The sequence below is a fragment of the Prinia subflava genome, chromosome 4 (assembly GCF_021018805.1).
Source record: "Prinia subflava isolate CZ2003 ecotype Zambia chromosome 4, Cam_Psub_1.2, whole genome shotgun sequence".
In the NCBI taxonomy this organism is placed as follows: Eukaryota; Metazoa; Chordata; class Aves; order Passeriformes; family Cisticolidae; genus Prinia; species Prinia subflava.
The window spans coordinates 1,015,502-1,035,996 of NC_086250.1; the positions used below are offsets into that span (position 1 = coordinate 1,015,502).

Sequence of the window (20,495 nt, forward strand, 5' to 3'; positions counted from 1 at the left end):
TGGTCAAAGAGGAAGTACCCCTTGTGCATGTGTCTGTGTATAAAAGTAACATGCGTGCAAGTAAGGGCAAGACTTTATTGCTGGTACAATGGAAATCTGAACAGTGTGACTCAATTTTTCTTTAGGAACATCTGACTAATGACTCTAAGAAGAATGTTGCAGTTGCATACACGAAAATGTTGCCAAATGCAGCTAAAATTGTAACACATGGACTTTTTGGTTTCTGTCCTTTCTCTGTGATTTATTTTCACCCTTCAATTGCTGCTCTGGGTCTTTAGGTCAGAAGCTTTGGACTGCTGGAGAGGGTAACGGAGGTTATCAGCCCTAGGAGTCATTTGTTGGGAGGAGCATGATGTTGATGTTGCCTGTTTCTTTTTCCTCTCTCTAGGATCCACTTGTGTTTCCTTGGTATCTTTGCTAATATGCTTTTATTCCTTATTTTTCATTGGTCTAAAGCTTCAGATTCTCTCTGAATTTATTATATATGATGCCCTTTATGTATGTTAGTTACAATTTCTTGGTTAGCCCTAAAGCCAGGTTTGCCCAGCTGCAGGTCTGCATTTTTTACCTGTGCATTGATGAGTTCTTTGGCTGTGGGGTGTCCTGGAGGCAAGGCTGTGTCCTGTCCCTTGTCCCCTGTCCCCTGCCTGTCCTCCCGTGCACTGCATCCCGCTTCTCCACTGCTGTCGTGCTAGGCCAGCATTTCCCAGCATCACTGTGCATTCCTCTTTCTGTGGAACATAACTAGAGTTAGAACCCACACCCAGGTAAACAAAAGTGGCATCTGGGCAGTTTGAAGAGCAGCTGTCACAGCTAAAGTGTAAAAGGGAAGGTTTACAGAGGCAGCCTGGTAAGCTCAGTCCTCCCTGGTGGCTGCTGTGGGGCACGTGGGCTCCTGCTGGCACTGCTGCGGTCACAGGGCCGTGGGGAGGGTTTGCTCTTGTCCTGTGTCCCCAGGTCACCTGCAAGTCTAGGAAGGGTGGTGCTGACCCTCTGAGGACTCCAGGCTCCCGAGCAGGAGGAAATGATCCTGGAGGAATCCTATCCTGCCTATCCTACCTTGCCCTGTGGGACCTGTGTAGGTGTGAGGGTAGCCAGCAGTGCTTAACTGTGATCTAAATCCAGCATTGCTTATGGAAATGCTTCACATAATGCTGTTTTCTTTTGTGAATTTCATAATTAGAGTAAATGCTGTATTCTACCCATGATTAAGGCAACCTGGATATCTTACTTCAACTTTCTCTGTTTATGTGAAATTAAGCCTTTATTCCTGTTTTGTAATAAGAGGTTTTCATAAGTGTAAACTTTGTGTCTGTTTCCCTTGAGGATTTTTTTTGGTTAATCTGCTGTTGTTGGAGTTTTATGTTGTAAATTATCTTCTGTAAATAGTTTGACAGAGGAAATAATCTTTATTTTCCTGGAATGGTGCTGATTGTCACTAATCTAATGTTACAGCCAGTGCTTATTGTACTTAGCAAGCATTGTAGCTGTGTTACAAAGGGTAGATGACAATTACATGCTTCAAAGTAGGGACATAATATTTGTTTTTGCACTGAAAGTATCTAGAAGGTAAGTGCTCCTCATTGCCCAGCTCATTTACAGCATTTTTTTCTCCATTCCTTTGTGTGTTTGGAGGCTCTTCTGGTTTTGAGGGGGATTTTTTTTTTTTTGAGTTGAAAGAGATGTGGATCACACACATACACCCCCCTATCTCAAAATGTCTGAATGCACCAGTAAGTGGTGGTAGGTCATGGAGAAGATCTAACACATATATTCACAAAATGCTTCCCGATTACTTGTAAGTTAACATGAAAAATGTTTCTGATCTTAAACTGTTTCAAACTTAGAATTTATCCTGGGATAGCTGTGCTGGTTAGACCAAAGGCTGCAGCAGAAACCTCAGTGAGGAGCACAGTGGGACTAGCAGAAAGTATTTTGGTCAACGACAGCAAGAGGACGTTTTGTGTGAGTCCCTTGGTCTAGGACCTGCAGATGTGTTTTGAGTTCAAGCTACAGCCCTACTTCATTTTAGCAGTATTCTCATAAGTAGGCTGTGAGAGTTTTGAAATCTCTCCTTAGTCATAGGACAGTAGAAAGTAAAATATTAACTTAACATTTCTACTTTTAAATTGCATCAGTGGTGTCTTACGATATCAGTGTCCTTGGTCTTGTTTCAGAATTCAAGATGATTTTGAACTGTTACCAGGAAAGAAATTTGGAAGGAAAGAAATTTGTATGTGAAGGAGGGGCACTAAATGTAGAGGAGACTAAATGTTCACATCAGCTTTTCCTAATTCTCAACAATCTGTCTTTTAAAACTGAAATTATTCTCTGCCTATTGCATTAAGGAAGTAAAGTAATTAATAAGTAGCTTTATCTGGTCTTATGTGGAACTGCAGCCACTTGGCTAAGTGTGCTTCTAATTGGCATAAATTAGATGCAGTCTAGTTATAGTGGATCTGCTTCTTTTCCTTGAATTTTGGTTAAGAAGGAATCTGAAAGATAATGCACCACTTTTTTGATCCTAGACTGGTACAATTCTGTGGATGTGGATGCTATTTCTACGGCGTTCTTGTAGCATTTTTGCTTCAGAGAAGTAGCAATTTTTAGTTGTCTGACTTGTGGCTAAACTACAGTATGGCTTTTGAGGAGAGGGGTATGTGCTGCTTTCAGCTGCAGAAATGCCTTTGCTGAGGGCAAGTGAAGCAGTAACTTTGCTTCGTTCTTATTTTTTTACAAATATGAGAATGCGAACATTTTGTAAACCAAACCTGTCGGCCACAAAACAAAACATTGATGGGCAAGCTCATAGCCTCATGAGTGAAGCTGATCAAGATTATCAATAAAACTGGAGAGCAGGTGCTTCCAAACACTGGGAAGAGTGTCAGCTTTTCACAACCCAACCTCTATTGAAATGAGCAGTCTGGTTTGCTGTGCCAGCCGTGGTCTGCCCCTGGTCAGCAGGTTGTGATAAAGGCCATGGTGTGTACATATATTGCAGTTAAAGGTTGGGGCCAGCAGATAACTGCCAGTTTTCCATAGGTTAGGAAGATGCTGCCTATAATATTTGCAGTCAGACCTTTGTGGGTGGGGTGCTGCCCTTTGTCACATTGTCCACGCTGTTTCCCCAGCGGTGCATGGAGCCAGTGCAGGCTGTGTGTGCCAGCGTTTGCGTCTTTCGTGGCAAACGATGAGCTCACTCCCCTCCGTGGTTAATGTTTTTCCACAGTCACCTGGAAGGGCTTGTGACACACATCAGAGTGCCTGGGGTGGGCACCAGGAGAGGTGGAGCTGTTCATTGCCCAAGCAGGGGAGAGCAGAGCTGCCCCCTCTGGGCACCAGCCAGGCCCTAAATCTCCTCAGGGATGGCATCTCTAAATAAGAGATGTGCACGCAGGCCAGCGAGGAGCACTGAGGGCAGCTGTCCCAGTGATGTGCTGTGCGAAGTTTGCAGCCTCAAACGTGCATATGCCCCTGGTTTTAAAACATCGGCTGCAGTGTTTGTTTTTGTACCACTGCTCCAGGCAATTGCCTCAGAGCATTTTCTTGAGCAGCAAAAGATCTTGATTCATTTTTTAGACTGAAACTCAGGCTTCCTAGGAGGAAGGGTAGGGGTGTGCTTGCCTCTGGATTGCTGCTGTCTTGGTGCCCTTTACATTCCCATGCAAAGATTCTCACTGTAGAGGGGTTAAAGGAATAATCTCAGTTTCGTGGTCTAGCTCTGGATTTTAGTGCTTGCCCCAAACACTTTGGTTTCTTCATCTTCACCCGACAGTTTTGTGAATTGGATGTCCTTGAGGCAGTAGCTGAAAGCATCTATTCTGAATTTTCACTTAAGAGGAAAGTGATGTTTAATTTCAGTCTTTCACGTTGACAGTCTGCGATCCCAAGTGTTACTAACATAGAGATGCATCTTTTTGTTGTTGGCAGCCATGAAGCAAGTTGGTGTGAGTAGCATGCCATAGAAATAAAATCATAAAAGAGCAAAAGATGGTATGTTTCTCACTTGGAGAAACTTGGCCATTTAATGAAAAATGAACCAAAGGCAAGTTTTCCAGGTCTAGGCTGTGGATATTTGTGGAATGTCATGTGTAAAGAACTTGAACTTCCGTTCTCAGTTTTGTACTGCTTTTGTGACAATTCACTGGGTTTTGGTTTATTGAAGAGTAGAACTGATTTACAGCAGTCATCCAGTCTGTAAGGACCGGACACTGTGCTCTGGGGGTGGGCCAGCCTCTGACATAACTCTTAGCCCAGTTAAAAAAACGGGGTTCAATTTGCAGTACAAATTGGACAAACGTTGTAACAATGTAATGGGAGCCTGTGAAATGGAAGCATTTCGGTAATGCAGGCAGGCTGCTGGCTTGTTCCCTTTCTTTGGCTCCAAATGCATCAGAATGTGCTCGATTGTTTGCCTCTGCAGCCTGCTGTGACAGGCCTTGGGCTGAGGGTCCAGTGACACTTTACAAGTTACAAAGACAGCTTTTTGGCCACTGACCCTCTGCGGGAGCCTAATCTTTGTTTTGTAGATGCCTCTTTTTCTAGGGAAATTACATCAAGAAAAGAGGTGTTGGATTACTTCCTCATTGTTCCTCATTGTTAAAGATGACCTCCAAAGAATTTTTACAGGCTTTTCCTTTAGGGTACACTGAGAAAACAAAGTCTTCTGTGAGAACTTCCTTCTCCTCCCGTTGGTACATACCCTTGTTTGCTTTGTTTTTTGATTGTAGCTTTAGAGAATATTTGGAATGTAACTGTGAATGTTTAACTCCTGAATTGAAAAAGCTAAACCATTGAAAGACACTTAATTTTTTTTTTAAAAAAGAAGCGGAGAGTCCCTCATTTCAAGTTGGCGTTCCAATCCTGTTTGTGTGGGACTGCTTGTGACAGAACCTCCCTACCAGAAGATAGTAGCAGAAATACAATGTACCAGGAAGACTGCATTGCAATTAGTATACCTTATTTCAGTCAAGGCAGCCAGAATGAACTGTTCAGAGGCACAGGATTCCCCATCACCCTGTGCAGGCTGTGTTGTTATCCCAGTCAGTCTGTCCATGGGAGGTGCTCTGCCGTCTGTACCTGTGCTGGTGGTGGAATTGTGCCTGTTCTGTTACTGAGGCTTTGCCTGAACAGCCTGGGGCTTGATGAAGTCTCACTGCTCAGTCACTTTGCCATTCCACTGGTTGTGGCTGTCATGGCACGTGGGCACAGGCAGGGCAGGGTTTGTGGATTGATACAGCATTTCTTACAGGATTTTTAGGGCACTCAAGCCCTTCATTAAACATTAAGCATTAATGAATGTTCTGAGAAATGTGTAGCCTGAAATTTTCATGATGGCCCTTTTGTTCTTTTGATAACTTCAGTTCTGTTAGGGGGAGTGAGCTAATCTTAGGAGGAATCATCCACTGTGTGCACATTGTTTATGCTGCTTTAATGGATGCTTTGGGAGAGGATCAGCAAGGAAAGAGCATACAGTGGATGCATTGCCTGCCTGAGCAGGAATGTTTCTGCCAGTAAGGCAGCTGAGAGGGGATTGTAGAGAGAAACAATCTTCATTCTTCTTCCAAATACCAGCTACAGACAGAATTAAATACCTTTTGAGGATCATTCTCATGCTGCTTACAGGAAAGAACATACTGACAGGAGTGGAGTACTGGAGAGATTGCTTTGCTTAGGGGTAATGGGAGGTAGTCTGACCACCCGGGACTGTGTTTTATCCTCAAAAGGGAGTGACAGATCTTGTAAATTTAATCACACGCTCCACCGTTAATGTGTTTTCTTTGTTTTACTAGCATGTGTCATCGTTTAGCTGGGGCAGTAAATCAGTCCTTGTGCCAGGTGAGTTCTGGGAGCTTAGAAGGGCTGCAGTGCTTATCCTAGGGAGTGGCATGCAGGGAATAATAGCATTATCCCGTGGTGCTTAAGTTTGTGTAACTAGTCTTTCCTTATCATCTTTAGGAGTGCAGCAGTGTCCTAAATATGCTGTAGCTGTTGACTGCTGTGACACTGCACAAGTGCAGTGAATGCTGAAATAATGAATGCTGCCTTCCAGTTCTGTTTGGGGGGATGGCAGGGCTGAGCCCCAGCCTGTCCCCTGTGGGGTTGGCTGCTGCTGAAGGGGTGCAGGGGAGCTGGGGCTGCTCTGGGGTGTGTGTGAGGCAGCAGCACCCTGAATTGCCTGAAGCCTCCTTTGGTGTTCATAGGCTGTGTCTAGAGCCTGCTTGCATTGAACTGCTAAGCCCTTTCTAAAAGCTGACGGAGCATTCAGAAGTTTTCTGTACTAAAAAACCCAACAGACCAAACTCTGTAGATGCTTTTCTCAGCTTATTTTAAGCACAGCAGGAACTCACTGATTCATCTACATGCTGATATTATGTATGCAATCATTAAGTAGATTTTAAGTCATAATGGCAACTTCCTCTTTAAATGGAAGCTAATTTTAATGAAACCTTTAATTTGCATGCTACAAAAAATGTTGAAGGACTTCATTTATGAGATTTATAATCTCAGTGAGACACAAAACAATATTTTCCAAGACCTCAAGTGTTCTATAGCTTTCCATTTTCTAGTTTTTGTTTTTGTGAACTGTGCAGTCTTAGACAGAATTGGGCAGTAAGTATCCTCACAATGGTTCAACCATCACTGTCTGGGTAGGTGCTGCTGACCATACTTAGATCTCCTAATTTGTTAGGAAAAGTTCATCCTTCACTGAAATGTGAGTTATAGAAACTTTATGATAGAACTTAAAGACCACCTATCCCTTTCCTGTTCATAATCTTCACTGCTTTCTTTCACTTGTGAACAAATATTTCAGGCTGTTTGCACTTCTGTGTTGGCACCTTCCAGTTGCACTCAGTCAGCAGTACATTTTTAAAAAGAAGTAAAACCCAGTAGTGATGCTTTTGGATTAGCTTTTGTCTTGCTTACCTTTGCATGCTCATTTAGGGTAAGCACACTTAGGGCTGTGAGGATGCTGCATGAATGACATGGAAAAATCTTATTCCACTGCACAATCCCACTGTAATTTCAAGAAACAACAACTTGTATTTCTGCAGAGCTCTGAAGATCAGCTCTACTGCTGAATGCAAATCGGACTCGCTGGAGGTGAAACTCATCTTTTATTTTTAACCTTAGTGAGTGCTTGGCAGTGAGTGCTGGTGGAGTCAGTCCTCAAGGCCCGATGTCAAAGTCTCTTGGCATTCCTGTATCTAATTGTACTGGAGGAGCCTTTCGCAAGCATCTTGGCCCAGTGTGGCCCAGCCTGTTGTGTGGCTGTGCTGTGTCCCAGAGCGTTGCTCCCACAGTGTCACAGGGTGAGGCAAGGACAGGCATTAGGCAATGTCAGGGGCAGCGCTATTGCTCAAATCTGGCTGCAAGGGGAACCAGTAGAACTTGCTGGTTAAACGTCTCATGCAATTGCCCAATCTGTGGAAGTAACTAGGGCTGTTTCTACTGACTACCTGTTAGAAATGAGTGTAGCAGGCAGGGGGTGTGCCTGTGTGTAACTGTTGTTTGTAAACAGCTGCTCTCCTTACTTGCCTTTTTCTGGTATTAGCTGCAGATTCAGATGGGTTCTGTGTACTTGTTGTGGTGTGACCCCAGTGGGCAACTCAGCCCACACAGCTGCTGCCCCAGTGGGGTGGGAGAGGGAGTCAAAGAGAGAACCTGTGCGTTCAGATGAAGACAGTTGAGTAAGTGAAGCAAAAGTTGTGGATACAAGCAAAGCAAACCAAGAAATTCATTCACCACTTCCCATGGGCAGGCAGGTGTTCAGCCATCCCCAGGAAAGCCAGGCTCCATCACAGGTAGTGGTTACTTGGGAAGAAAATTAACTCTACCCCAGCCAAAACCAGCATAATACTGTACTGAAATTGTCTCTTATAGGTTGCTTTTTAAATTAAGATGTCCATTAGTTTCATTTCAAACTGTAGTTGTTGCTTACTCTTTTCTTTTTTACATCAGTTTTGCCAAATGGCAGTCTGATTATGTCTTCATGTTTCTTGCATAAAAATAGAATTGTGAATTGGCTGCTTGAAATATGACAAAAACAGTCAAGATTTCAGTTCCGTGGCTTTCTGAATATTTGTTCCTGCTCTTAAAATCTACTTGCTCAACTTCTTCCCTGAGCTTCCTGTGTAGTGTTGCTAAACCTTCTCTTAATTCTCCTGTGGCCCTTGTGTTTACCAGGTAAACAGCTGGGCTGTTTTAGGTGTTGCTCCTCAGATGGAGGTGCTGACCCTGCAGTGGAGGTAGCAGGAAGGTGGGGATGCCATCTGCTCTGCTGTCACTGTCACCTCACCATCAGTGTGCCATGCTGAACTGGGACAGCTCGAGTTCTCATTTGGTTCTGCAGAGTCTGTTACCTGCTCATTAGCAGCTCCCTCCTCTGAGGATTGCCACGCAGCTGAGGGGATAGAATATTACAAACTGCTGCAGCAAAATTAACTACAGCCCATTTGTCAGAGCTGAGAATTATCTTGCAGTGATCATATGTAAATGAAATGAGTTCCTGTAAGGACAGGATACATTATTTATTGGCTTTTTGGAGGTGACATTTTATTAGAAAACTGCCAATATCAATTCCCCATCTTATATTTTTAATTTTCCCTCCTACATTATGACAAATTTCAGCATCTTTTATTGGGCACTAAAATTCCAATTTAATTATGCATACTGACAAGTTAAAACTTGTTAGATGGGTTGTCTTAATGTTATGTGTCAGTCACATCAGAGCACTTAGGTGCCACAGTAATGAGAATGACACCAGGTGATTAGTGCAAAACGAATAGATCCTCATTCAGAGTGATTCTGGAGCCCCAGCTGTGGCTTCATTCTCATAATATATTCTGATACTTTCTGGCACTCGGATTGCAGAGTTCTCTGGAGATTGTGCCTGCCAGGGCTGCCAGTGTCAAACAGGTCTCTGAGCTGGCTGCTGAAGTGACACCACACAGGGATGTACAAAACAAGTGGGTAACCAATGATACTCGTGATGAGGGCTCAGATTAACAATTGCCATCAAGTTTCTGTAAAATTGATCAAATCCTCATGATTTTGAGTTAAATTTATCTTGAATCCTTTTTGTGGCATTGTAAGTGTAAAATAATTACTTTTCTGAGTAGAAATGATGGGTTATTGTTTTCTGGTGGATTTACCTGTTTTTGATTGCTCTGATGGAATGAACAGTGATTAAATTTGTCTGCTCTGATTCCTTGCACAACTAAAGGTACAAGCCCATTCCTGGCAGTGATTGTGACCATGTTAATTTAAGCAAGGGAGGCATAATCACTCTGTGTACTACTGCCCTCCTTGCAGTCTGTCTAAAATTAGTCACTGCTTGAGCTCTGCTTGAGCTTTGCTTGATTGCATTACCTGCACTTCATGTCCTAATTTTGGTAAAACCTAGTCTGGATGATCGAGCTTGGGTATGAGCTTCATATCTGCAAAAATACAGTAATTATAGAGTACCTGTGATAAGGAGTTTATTTCTATATAATATTAACAGACTGCTGCTTGCAATTTTGTAGAAATAATTCATAAAAATTGGCTGTGGTTTTGTAGATCTACTGTCTTACGAAGCTCACTTTCTGTCATATTTCAAAGTTGTGTTTAACTTGTGTTAGGTTATGAAACTGTTAGTGGTCTCAAGATGAGAATTCACTATCCAGCAGTGTAGAAATCTGTGTAGTTGATCCTGTGGGATTTGGGGCACATATAAAAGCAGTTGTCAGAGCTGTTTGGTAGCTTGTAAGCAAGCTCCTCTTCCAGGCAACTTTTGCACTCTTCTTTTTAACTTCAGTTGAGTCACCCAAGCAATTTGTCTTCCAGAGCCGAGCCACAGCCAGCCAGACTGAACCAAGAGGAAAGAGAATATTTGAGAAGGCTCCCAGCATCTCATGACCGAGCCAGCGGAACTCGATAATGCTGGTTCTCCAGAGCCAGCCCTGCGGCTCAGGAAGGGACACATGTCTGACCCTGCCACAGCACAGGCACCCCGGGAGGAGGACAGCTCTCCAGAGAGCCTTCTGCTAGAGGAGCCACCACTGTCTTCTGACGAGGAAAATGTAAGTCTCATGATTGATTGCCTGTTAGGTTTGCTGGGGAAAATGAGTTTTGACCTAAGTGCTTCAGGGTTTTAAATAACTTTTGGAAATGCGAGCCTACAACCTTTTAATGTCTGCTAAATATCTGTAATAATACCAGGGAGATTCCAGAAGTATTCAGCTGAATGTATGGGAACTTGGGTGACAGGACTGGGCATAACTAGTTGTACCAGGTTTATATTTTTATTTTGTCCTCAAAGAAATGGCACTTGTATGGGTTTGTGTTCTACTGAGATGCTGCTCATACAAAAAGACTTTTGTTCTATAATTTTCAATTAATTATAAGTGAAAGGAGAAGTATTGGCTCTGGCTGCATGTAATCAGAACCTTGGCTAATTGGTATCTTTTTGATGATTAGGACAGAAAGATCGTTTGCAGGCATTCTTGCTGGAATTAGACTGAGCAGTGCATGATATCCTATCTCAGACAGTGGCCAGTAAGAGACTGACAAGGAGGAGCAGAGGGATGGGGAAGCACCTTGTGTCACTTGCCTGGGACACTCTCACAGTCTTTAGCAGTAGCCCACAGACTTTCTGAGCCAGTGGCAATGTCTGTAAGTTTTTGGGGCATGGACCTCTGTAAGATTTAGCAGCCACAACATGCACAGAGGCGTCTGCAGCCTAATTAGGTGTTCTACAAAGACAGTGTCCAAGCTCTGGACACAAGCACCTTCTGGTTAGAGAGTTCCAGAACTGTAATGAATGCTTCTCCCAGGATACATTCAGATGGATATCAGCATAGTTAAGTGGAAGAGGCATTCATTTTAGGCTCACTATCCAATTTATCATGGATTAATGAGTTCACTGTATCAACTCAGTCACAGCAACTGTGTGGTTTTAGCCAGCAGCAAAAGCATGCTGGTGCTGCTTAGTGTCTGTTGGGCTGTGGCTGTAATTGCATTTGCCACAAGTTCTGGGTGTGTGCATGGCCCAGCTGACAAGAGAACTGGTATTTGCCTTCTCAGCTTGAGGAGCTCTTACGGAATTTAGTCCTGAGCATTCTTGTCATGAGAAGTCAGGATTGGTATTTGTGTCTGCTAAGCCCAGCCAGTGCTGCACTCACAGTGTACTGCTGTAACTTCTCTAGGACATTCTCAGTATCCTGACAAGGGAAACACCCAGAGCCCTCTTCCATTTTGTGGCAGGTTGTGAAGCATGTGTTTAAGGTGCAAAGTCTTGGCTAAGACTGGTTAGAAAAAGAAAAGTTGAGTTGGGCTAGCAGATACTTTGAATTTACATGTTTATCTGTTGGTGTGTTTGGTGGTTTTCATTCTTGTCTCTGACTTTCCTGGTTGAATAATGAGAGTTACCCGTAGCCCGTGGGTGGAATACCCAAGGTAAAAGTCCATAATTGATTATGTGCTTTAATTCTTTCTGTGCATTTGTTTAGCTAAACAGAAATTATCTGGATGAATCAGTGTTTAGGTCTAACATTTTGGCAATGAAATGGTTGAAATACTTTCATTCTCTTTTCCAGGTGTTTGTAGCACATGTTGTCTTTTTGATTTTTTGCTTTCATCCATACAACCAAAGGTTTTTTTTATTTTGGCTCACTACAAATGTTTGGCTTTCTCATGTTTGATTTCTTTTCTCTTTCCTGGTCTTCTAAAGTGCTGTCACAGAAGTTTGTTTTGCCATTTGGGCCTTGCTGTTGTATCTAATCTGCATCACTTTCTCTGCCAAATATGGCCTCCTGCTTTTTTGAATTTTTTTTCATCCTTTTATTCCTGTCCTCTGTGATTTCTTGGGTTTGTTAGTATGATGTCTTTAAATTGTTTTTTGTCTTTAAAGGCTGAATAATTGATGTTTCTAATGGATCATCCCAAAACACTTTGCTGTCAAAAGTACCAATATTGGCCTGCCAAATGGCCTTTATTATGTGATATTCTTCAGTGTTCCAGATAATCTGGGAACAGCACGATGTGCATCTTCCTCTGCCTCGTGTAAACCTCAGCACAGCTGTTGCTCAAATGTCAGCCCAGATTCTCCCTTCTGCTCTGCTGTGCAAGTGTCTGAGCAGAGGGACTGTTGGTTCATTAGTGTGGCTGAAAGGTTCAAAAGCCTGAATTTCCTCTGGTCTGGAGGAGTTTAGATAGCATGTTTAGATAACAGGAATGTTTAGATAGCAAGTTTAGATAACAGTGATGTAAGGGTGTTGTTCCTGGCTGTGTGGCAGCAGTGTCAGGCACTCAGGCTGAACACAGCCTCATGAGAGGTCTCAGGCAGTGCCACCCATCAGTGTCCTGGTGCTGAATGCAGCCCCGATGGGAACGACCCGTCCCAGCCCATCCCATCCCAGCCCATCCCGACCTATCCCAGCCCATCCCGACCTATCCCAGCCCATCCCGACCTATCCCAGCCCATCCCGACCTATCCCAGCCCATCCCGACCTATCCCAGCCCATCCCGACCTATCCCAGCCCATCCCGACCTATCCCAGCCCATCCCGACCTATCCCAGCCCATCCCGACCTATCCCAGCCCATCCCAGCCCATCCCAGCCCATCCCAGCCCATCCCAGCCCATCCCAGCCCATCCCAGCCCATCCCAGCCCATCCCGACCCATCCCAGCCCATCCCGACCCATCCCAGCCCATCCCGACCCATCCCAGCCCATCCCGACCCATCCCAGCCCATCCCGACCCATCCCAGCCCATCCCGACCCATCCCAGCCCATCCCGACCCATCCCAGCCCATCCCGACCCATCCCAGCCCATCCCGACCCATCCCAGCCCATCCCGACCTATCCCAGCCCAGCCCATCCCGACCTATCCCAGCCCAGCCCATCCCGACCTATCCCAGCCCAGCCCATCCCGACCTATCCCAGCCCATCCCGGCCCATCCCAGCCCATCCCAGCCCATCCCATCCCAGCCCATCCCATCCCAGCCCATCCCGACCCATCCCAGCCCATCCCAGCCCATCCCGACCCATCCCAGCCCATCCCATCCCAGCCCATCCCGACCTATCCCAGCCCATCCCGGCCCATCCCAGCCCATCCCGACCTATCCCACCCCATCCCCATCCCAGCTCCACCATGGAGCTGATGGAACCACCCCGTGCTGGGGGAGGAAAGGGATGAGGGCTGCAGAACCACCATCATCATTTAACATGCTTTTAAATGCTTCTCCTTAGGAAATGCTTTTATCATAATAAATATGTATTCTAAAATGTTCTGGGCCTAAGACTTGAGGTATTAGTGTAAGAATATGTATATTTTTATCCTGTGATAATATGACTGTTTATTTTCACGTTGACTCCTGTTACCCTGCTTATATCATTGCAGCTCTTTACTTATATAAAATCTTCTCCAAACTCTCCTATACAAGATTCCTTTCCCTACTTGTATATCCACTTCCTGCTCCACTTGTAGAAGTAAGCATTCTGAGCTCTTAAGAGGTAGTAGTTGATGAATTTTTGATGAATTATTTAATCGTCTTTTCTAAGAAGGAAGGCATGGAAGCATGTCATTATGTTGTTCAGAATTAATTTCCATCTTCCTCACAGTTTGCATTGTATACTGTGTATTTCTAATTTTGATGGGCCAAAATATTGGTCCTCATAAGTAATAAAGCATTTTTTGCTAAGAAAATGAAGATCATATTAACAAAGATTACCAAGATTTACTCCTAGAAGGTTTTTTTCTGAGGCTTTTGACCCTGGCACCAGTAACCTGCCTGGGAGGTTGCATAGCTGTGAGCTAAAGATCCTGCTTTCTGTGAATTGTGGCATTCAGTAGATACATGTAGCACAGAATTACTAGCCATATTGAACATGCTTATTCAAAATAATAATAATAATAATAATGATAACACAGCTGCGTCCTTCTGCCAGTGCTGTTAATCTGCCAGTTTTATAATGATTCCTGTGAGAAGGTACAAACCATATAACATCAATATCCTTTTATACTCCAACCTCTTGAGTCTGTATTTTATTCCATACCTCTCTGTTCTCTCCTAGAGTGCAATTATTTCCCTAGATTATCCCCTCTTCCCAGTGCTAATCTCAAGGACTAGATGCACATCTTGCTGTCTTTACAGGTGAAGTTAGTGTAGGGGCAGGTGAGTGGTGAGCCTTCAGTGACTCGGACAAACAATAACCATTTGTCTGCATGATAAGCATTTGATGATGAGGAAAGGCTCAAGCAAGCTGCATAATTCTTCTCGTTCCTTCAGCAGTTTAAGCGGTTTTTTTCCTTTTTCTGGTTTACACTAAATGCTGATAAGGCATTTTTCAGCAGGTGCTTCCCTCCTGTAGCATCCTGGGCTGCCTTGCCTTTGGGACAGTATCCTTTCTCCTGTCCCAGGTGTCTGTGTCTTAAGTGCCTTTGTAATTCCAGCAGTGATAGCTCCTGGAGAAATCTCTCCTGCTGTGACTTTGTTAAGCTGACACAATTAATTCATGTGACTTCTTACGGTGTGATGAATGGGCTCTTTATGCAGCCCCAAACCCCGTGCTTGACTCCTTCCTTTTGTTCTTTAACCTGTCAGTGACGGGAGGGAAACAAAGGAACCATTTTCTTTGCCTTGGTTCCAATCATCAGGTTTTCCCTGCCTGAACGAGGATTCCTTTCATCTTCCATGAGGTTGAGCTGTGTCGTGCAGTTGTCCCTGTGGCACCAAGGTGTGCCCATAAGGAGCAGACCTGATGCTGTGGAGTGTTGGATAACCTGCAGCAGGGTTCTGGGAGGAGGTTTGTGTAGCCCCCACGTCAGCTGAATGGGCAGAAGAAATTTGGGTAAATACTCCTGGATTGCTTTTCAGCGAGTATGGGCTTTGAAAGGAGAATTTAGTTGACCTCTGACACATTTAGTATCTCCATGTACCTACAGGAGTCCTTCTAGAGCATAAATACCAAAGTGACTTGAAGGAGGAAGGCAGAAGGATGTAACAGAATTTCAGGCACAAAAGAGAATTTTTAGAGTAATTGAGGGGTGAGCAAATGACTCAAGGCTTTTAACTTGAATCATAGAACTTACTCAAAGCCTTTTCTGTTACAGAAGTGGTTGCATTTATCTACAAAAGCAGACTAGAGACAGACTTTTTGGTATTGCAGAGGGGTGCACATAAATAATAAGAATTGTCTACTTGACTTTCTGGTGCGTGCCAGCGGAGTGAAAGAGAGAGGTGAAGTCTTGAAGGTCAAAGGGAGACATTGGAGTCTTAGAAATACTCTAAATGGAGCTAATATTTGTAAATTCTGGTTGTGTGAAATTTCATCCTTTGTAGATCTACTTGCAAGTTTCAAACAGTTCAGCTTTCTTTTCAGTCTGGTATTTTTCTATTCGTTTTTTGGGTTATGATTGAAATCTTGGCATTTGCTTCTGTATTTGCTTTCTTCCTCCAGTTCATTGCAGGTTTTGTTGGTAGAGGGTGAATGGAAGAGGCCTGGTAAAATCCAGTTTGAGGTCCCACCAAAGCACATTTCATTTTGTTTTAAAGCTGATTGTGTTCAAGTGTTGTTGTTCTATAGATTTCTTTATCACCTCCTTTTCCCTTCTTTTTTGCAACTCTTGGGAAGAAATGTTATTTCTTTGAAAGCATGTGGGTTGACATTTTGCTTCAGATCAAAAGATCTTAACATCTGCATTTCTCCTTCACTTGCTGTTCTAAGAACTGGAAGTAATGTGAGTTTTGCTAGACTGCTAGTCACTGAAGCAAGTGCTTGAATACAGTAATTTTTTTTGTAGAGAAAAGCATTTTTAGATACACAGAGCAGAATATCTCCAAGCATTCCCACTTAGGCAGTATGAAGGCAATGGGACAGGTTTGTGGAGATGGTTTCCAGGCTGCACAGGCCCGAGCTGCTCAGCTGCTGGTGCCTCCCTCGCTGGCAGTGTTGTGAACAGATGTCAGAGCTGGAAAGTGCAGAGAAGGCAGGCTGCTGCTGCAGTCAGGCATGCAGGGGCAGTGCCCAGGAGGCTGGGAGTGTAGGAAATGGCCATTCTGCCTGTGTGCTCTGTGCCCAGGACTGCTGAAGAACCAGGGAATGTCCTAGGTATGGCTTTGAGTTGCAGCTGCATTCAGCTGTGGCTGTTAGTGTGGAGTGTTGCTGTGCTTTGGAGGGGAGGTGCTGGTGCTCAGTTTGCTGCCTGCCAGCAGGTTTTGTAAGCACTGCTTGCTGTGCTGGGTGTTGAAACTAGGAGAGAGAGAGGGAGCAGTTCTGTTTGTAATTCACTGGCACAACAGTTTCCCTGGACAGGGGTTAGATTCCACGGTTTTGCCTTTGTTCTCCTGGAGATCCTATCTGCCTGATCAGATATTTGGGCAGCAGCAGGGGCGTGTGTTGACCTTTTACAGTGATAGAAGAGAAAAAAATAGTGTTGTACTGGTGGGTTCACTTGCATCTTCCTCCAGCTGTTTCAGATTGATTGACTCTGCTGTTAAGTTCAGCAGTACACTCTCAATCTCTCTTTGTTTATTTTTGTAACAGAGCATTTCTTTTTCCATAAGCCCAGCATGCTTGTTTTCTCTTTCTGCTGTCAGGATTAACAATGGCAGAGGAGCAGAAATAGGCACAGGAGACTTTTCTGCAGTAGAAACAATTTCTACAGGCTCTCCCCCAAACTACTGCTGAGCACGTGTGGGTGTTGAGGCCTCAGGTACTGGGTATTGACGGAAAATCAGTAATTGCTGCTGCTCAGAGATTCAACAGAGCCTTTTCTGAAGGTATTGAAGAGGGGAGCTAGTTCTAATCAGGGTGTTCTAGTGTGGCTGCCGAAACCAAAATGTGACTTTGTCCTAGGACTATTTGCTAAATGAGTTTTGAATGTTAGTGCTTGTTTTTAATGAGTGCCAGCAAGCAGTCACCCATGACCAGTTGTGTAAAGCTGTTTTCAAGTGCTATATTAAATGGGCTGTATCTTTTATAAGAAGGTGACCTACAAAAGAAAAACACTAAACTCCAGGAACCTCCAAGTACTTGACATTTTGACCAACAGGCCTAAAGGGTTTTTGGCACTGTGCTAATGAAAGACATTTTTGGTGCAGTGACAGCAAGGCAGCTTTGCACACCCTGCTCAGAGGGTGGGTGTAGTCAGCCTTTTGGAAACAGTGGTGTGGCTGTGTTTACAGGCTTGTCAGGGACAATGGGAATTCTAAGGACAAAGCTGTTATTTTAAAATAACTTGGTATGTGCAGAAGTTAGGGGAACTCAGGGAAAGTTTTATGGTGTGGTGCTGTTCGTTTGCAGTTAATTTCTTTTAACCCAAAGAATATAAGTTGATGAAATTCTGAAAACTGTGCAACAGGCTTTTAGGAGAAATGGCATGGCAGCACTTACTGCTGCTTCCCCCTTACCAAAGGGTGCTTGATAAAAGGTCAGCTGGCAGAATGGGCACAGGGGAGTTGCTGCTGAAAAAAGGCAATCTGGCCAGCTGAAATGGATGTTACAGAACTGCGATTAGAAAAATAACATTTTTATATTATAGCCTTGAACGTATCTTGGCCATTATGCTGAAAGCTCTCGAATTACTGAATCTGGCACGCTGCCCCAAGAACATAAAACGACTTGAATGTCATGTTAAGCACTATTAATCATTCATCTGATGAGATCAAGATAAACAAGAGCAAAAACTCAGAGTCATGTCTAGACTTTGTGACTTCAGTTTAATGTGGGGGATAACAGTGGTATTGTAAATGCAGCAACATATGTTTTGTAACTTGAGTTTTAAGAAGAAAACAGTGTATAAGTACCGTGCTATATAATCTGCCATGACTCAGTATTACTCAAGGCATTTGGTTTTTCTGAGCTGTCTTACCTGTGTCCCTACCAAGGCAGAGTTTTGCCAGGGCACTGATCGAGAGGGCAGGGGGGCAGTGTCTGTCAGCAGCTGAAGGAAGCAAGAATATTAGAACAGATTCAGACTGCATCAGGCTTTGGAAATTCCTGTGGACGTAGGTTTGGGGTACTGGTGACATCTGGGTGGTAAATTGGCATCATAGACAGTTGAACTTTGGGAGTTCATTAACTCCAGAGCTTAATACTACACAGGTATGTGCATGGTCAGTTAGGCTCCTGGGTAACTGAGTAATGACTCTGTGTGAAAAGAAACTCCAGTGCAGAAGACTTGTGCCCTTTCTGGGGCTTGGGAGAGTTTTATTGCAGTTGCTAGTTGTCCTGGTTTCGATTGGGATGGTTAATTTTCTTCCCATTAGCTGGTACAGCTCTGTGATTTGGGTTTAGACTGAGAAAAACCTTGATAACACCCTGAGCAGTGCTGCCCCTAAATCCAGGACTTTTCAGTGTCCCATGCTGTGCCAGTGAGGAGAGGCTGGGAGGGAGCATGGCCAGGGCAGCTGATCTGAGCTGGCCAAAGGAATATTCCAGACCATGGAGCCCAGCACAGGAACTGGGGGGAGCTGGCTGGGAGCTGCTGGTCCCTGCTGGGAGACAGGATGGGCGTTGGTCAGATGGCCACGAGGGAGATGATGAGCACTTTTTAGAGTACAAGGTGGCTCCATTCAGATTTCATTTATCTTTTAGTTTGCACACTCAAATGACAACATTGATGACACTTTCTGAAGTGATGGACCAGAACTTGTTTGTCACATGTGCAAGGAGCAGTCATGTGCAAACCCTGAAACTTTCTAGAAATCTTTAAACTGACACCAAGAAACTACAGACCTCAAGAAAATACACTTTACTTGAAGTCCATTGAACACAACTTAGTCAAAAGTGGGGAAAATGTTTCTGGAATCATTTTCTGCAGTTATGACTTGACTTCTGATAGGCTTTTCCATAGTAAGGACATTATTAAATAGCATGTCTGTTAACAGATTTGAGAGTGATAGTATGGAAACTGTTAGTGAGAAGGATAAGCTGTTAGAGTAGACAAGAAAAGTACGTTGCACTTACTGGAGCAGGTTTTACTGCACTTTTCTCTGTAACAGAATCTTTGGCTGTGTGATCTGACATTTTTGGACTGCATTCAGATGAGAAATTCTTGTATTAAATGTAAACCTTTTTTTACCTTTTGTGCCATTGCTATTAAAGTGAACTTGTACTGTTAAACTTGATGATCAGCACTGTGCAATTGAGCTCTTGGGTTTCTTGCTCTTTGTTTGCTCTGGTGCTCTAACTTGGGTTTGGTATTGAACGTTTTTGATTCCTACCAAAATATGCTCTGGAATTCTTGTTTAGGTGATGATCTGTCCCTGGAAGTGTGTTGCCTGGTTCTCTATACAAAGTGATATAATTAAGTCTGATTTCTGCCTTTTCCTTTACATTCTCATCTGTCACTATTATCACAGAAGAAGCTGTAACACTTAATGAAATAAAGTGAATATGGACAAACCAGTAGAGCTGGTTTCTCTGGATATTTTCACTTGTTCTTCAGATTTATTTTATTCTCTGGTACCGCTACTCTACTCAGATTGTATTTATACATCTGCTGGATAATTTCCATCTCACAGGTACCCGTACTGGTTTTGTTAGCTTTAACACTTTGTGAATTCACAAAGGGAGTAGGATTAAAGTGGGAACGATTGCTTGGCATTTCCATAGAGTGAGGTGTCCAGACCTTTTAGAGTGTGAGTCTCCAGCAGCCATGATTTTGGTAATGTGAAACACTGATTGTAGGCACTGCCCCATGTGCTCAGCAGCAGAGGAGTGACAGCTGCTGATTGTAACAGTTTGCTTGTTACAAACCAGGGGGTTTATTTAAAGTGCTCTGAAGACTTCACAGAATTATTTAGTCAAATCTGAGATGCCTTAAAAGGAGTTGAGTAAATTAGATGATGTAAAACAACTGAAACATCAGCCAAGTGAAAATCCCTTTCGCCTATAGTCTACAAAGGCAAAAGTTATTCTTGAAGCACTTAATTCAGGATATACCATAGCTCATTAAAAGTGGGAGTACCAGAGTTTTCTTCTAGGCTCTCAATTCTTGCACAGTTTTAGGCAAGTGATATTATTTACCCAGTATGTTTCTCATTTCAAAATCTGATTCTGTGGGCAGGACTTAGAAATAGTTGAAAACATGTCCTGATAGAATGTGCTTGTGTTGTTCTGGTTTAGAATTACTCGTGAATTTCTGATATAGTCAGCTGAAGAGGAGAAAATATGTCAGTCCTGAGATATGAAGGAACTCGTCACAGTGGAAATGTTACAATATGCCTTCTGGGCAGAAGAGTGGTATTCTCTCCTTTCAGACATGGCCTTAGGAACTGAAGGTCAATAGCCTCCTTCAGATTTCCAGTGAAATCTGGTGTTGCCCTCCCCTGTAGATTGCTGACTGTGAACAAACACAGTTTAGTGTTCTTCCCTGTGAGGCATTTCAGGAGGGAGTCAAGGGAGGATGGGTGTTCCAGAGCAGGCCTCCTTCTATCTCCTTAGCAAGAAAAGGACTAAGAAGCTGAGCTTTAGTTTTCTTCCCTTGAATGCTAATTTTGCAGTTTA

At 43.7% G+C, this 20,495-nt stretch overlaps 1 protein-coding gene across 2 annotated transcripts in view; it reads left to right on the forward strand.

The window, feature by feature from the left end:
• ADIPOR2 (adiponectin receptor 2) overlaps positions 1–20,495 on the forward strand; it is a 46,105-nt gene that overhangs the window by 12,672 nt on the left and 12,938 nt on the right. For both annotated transcript variants that reach the window (XM_063395083.1, XM_063395085.1), the window contains exon 2: positions 9,829–10,064. In XM_063395083.1, the coding sequence (XP_063251153.1) occupies positions 9,897–10,064 (168 nt within the window). In that variant the 5' untranslated portion in view covers positions 9,829–9,896. The remainder of the gene's footprint in view (positions 1–9,828; positions 10,065–20,495) is intronic.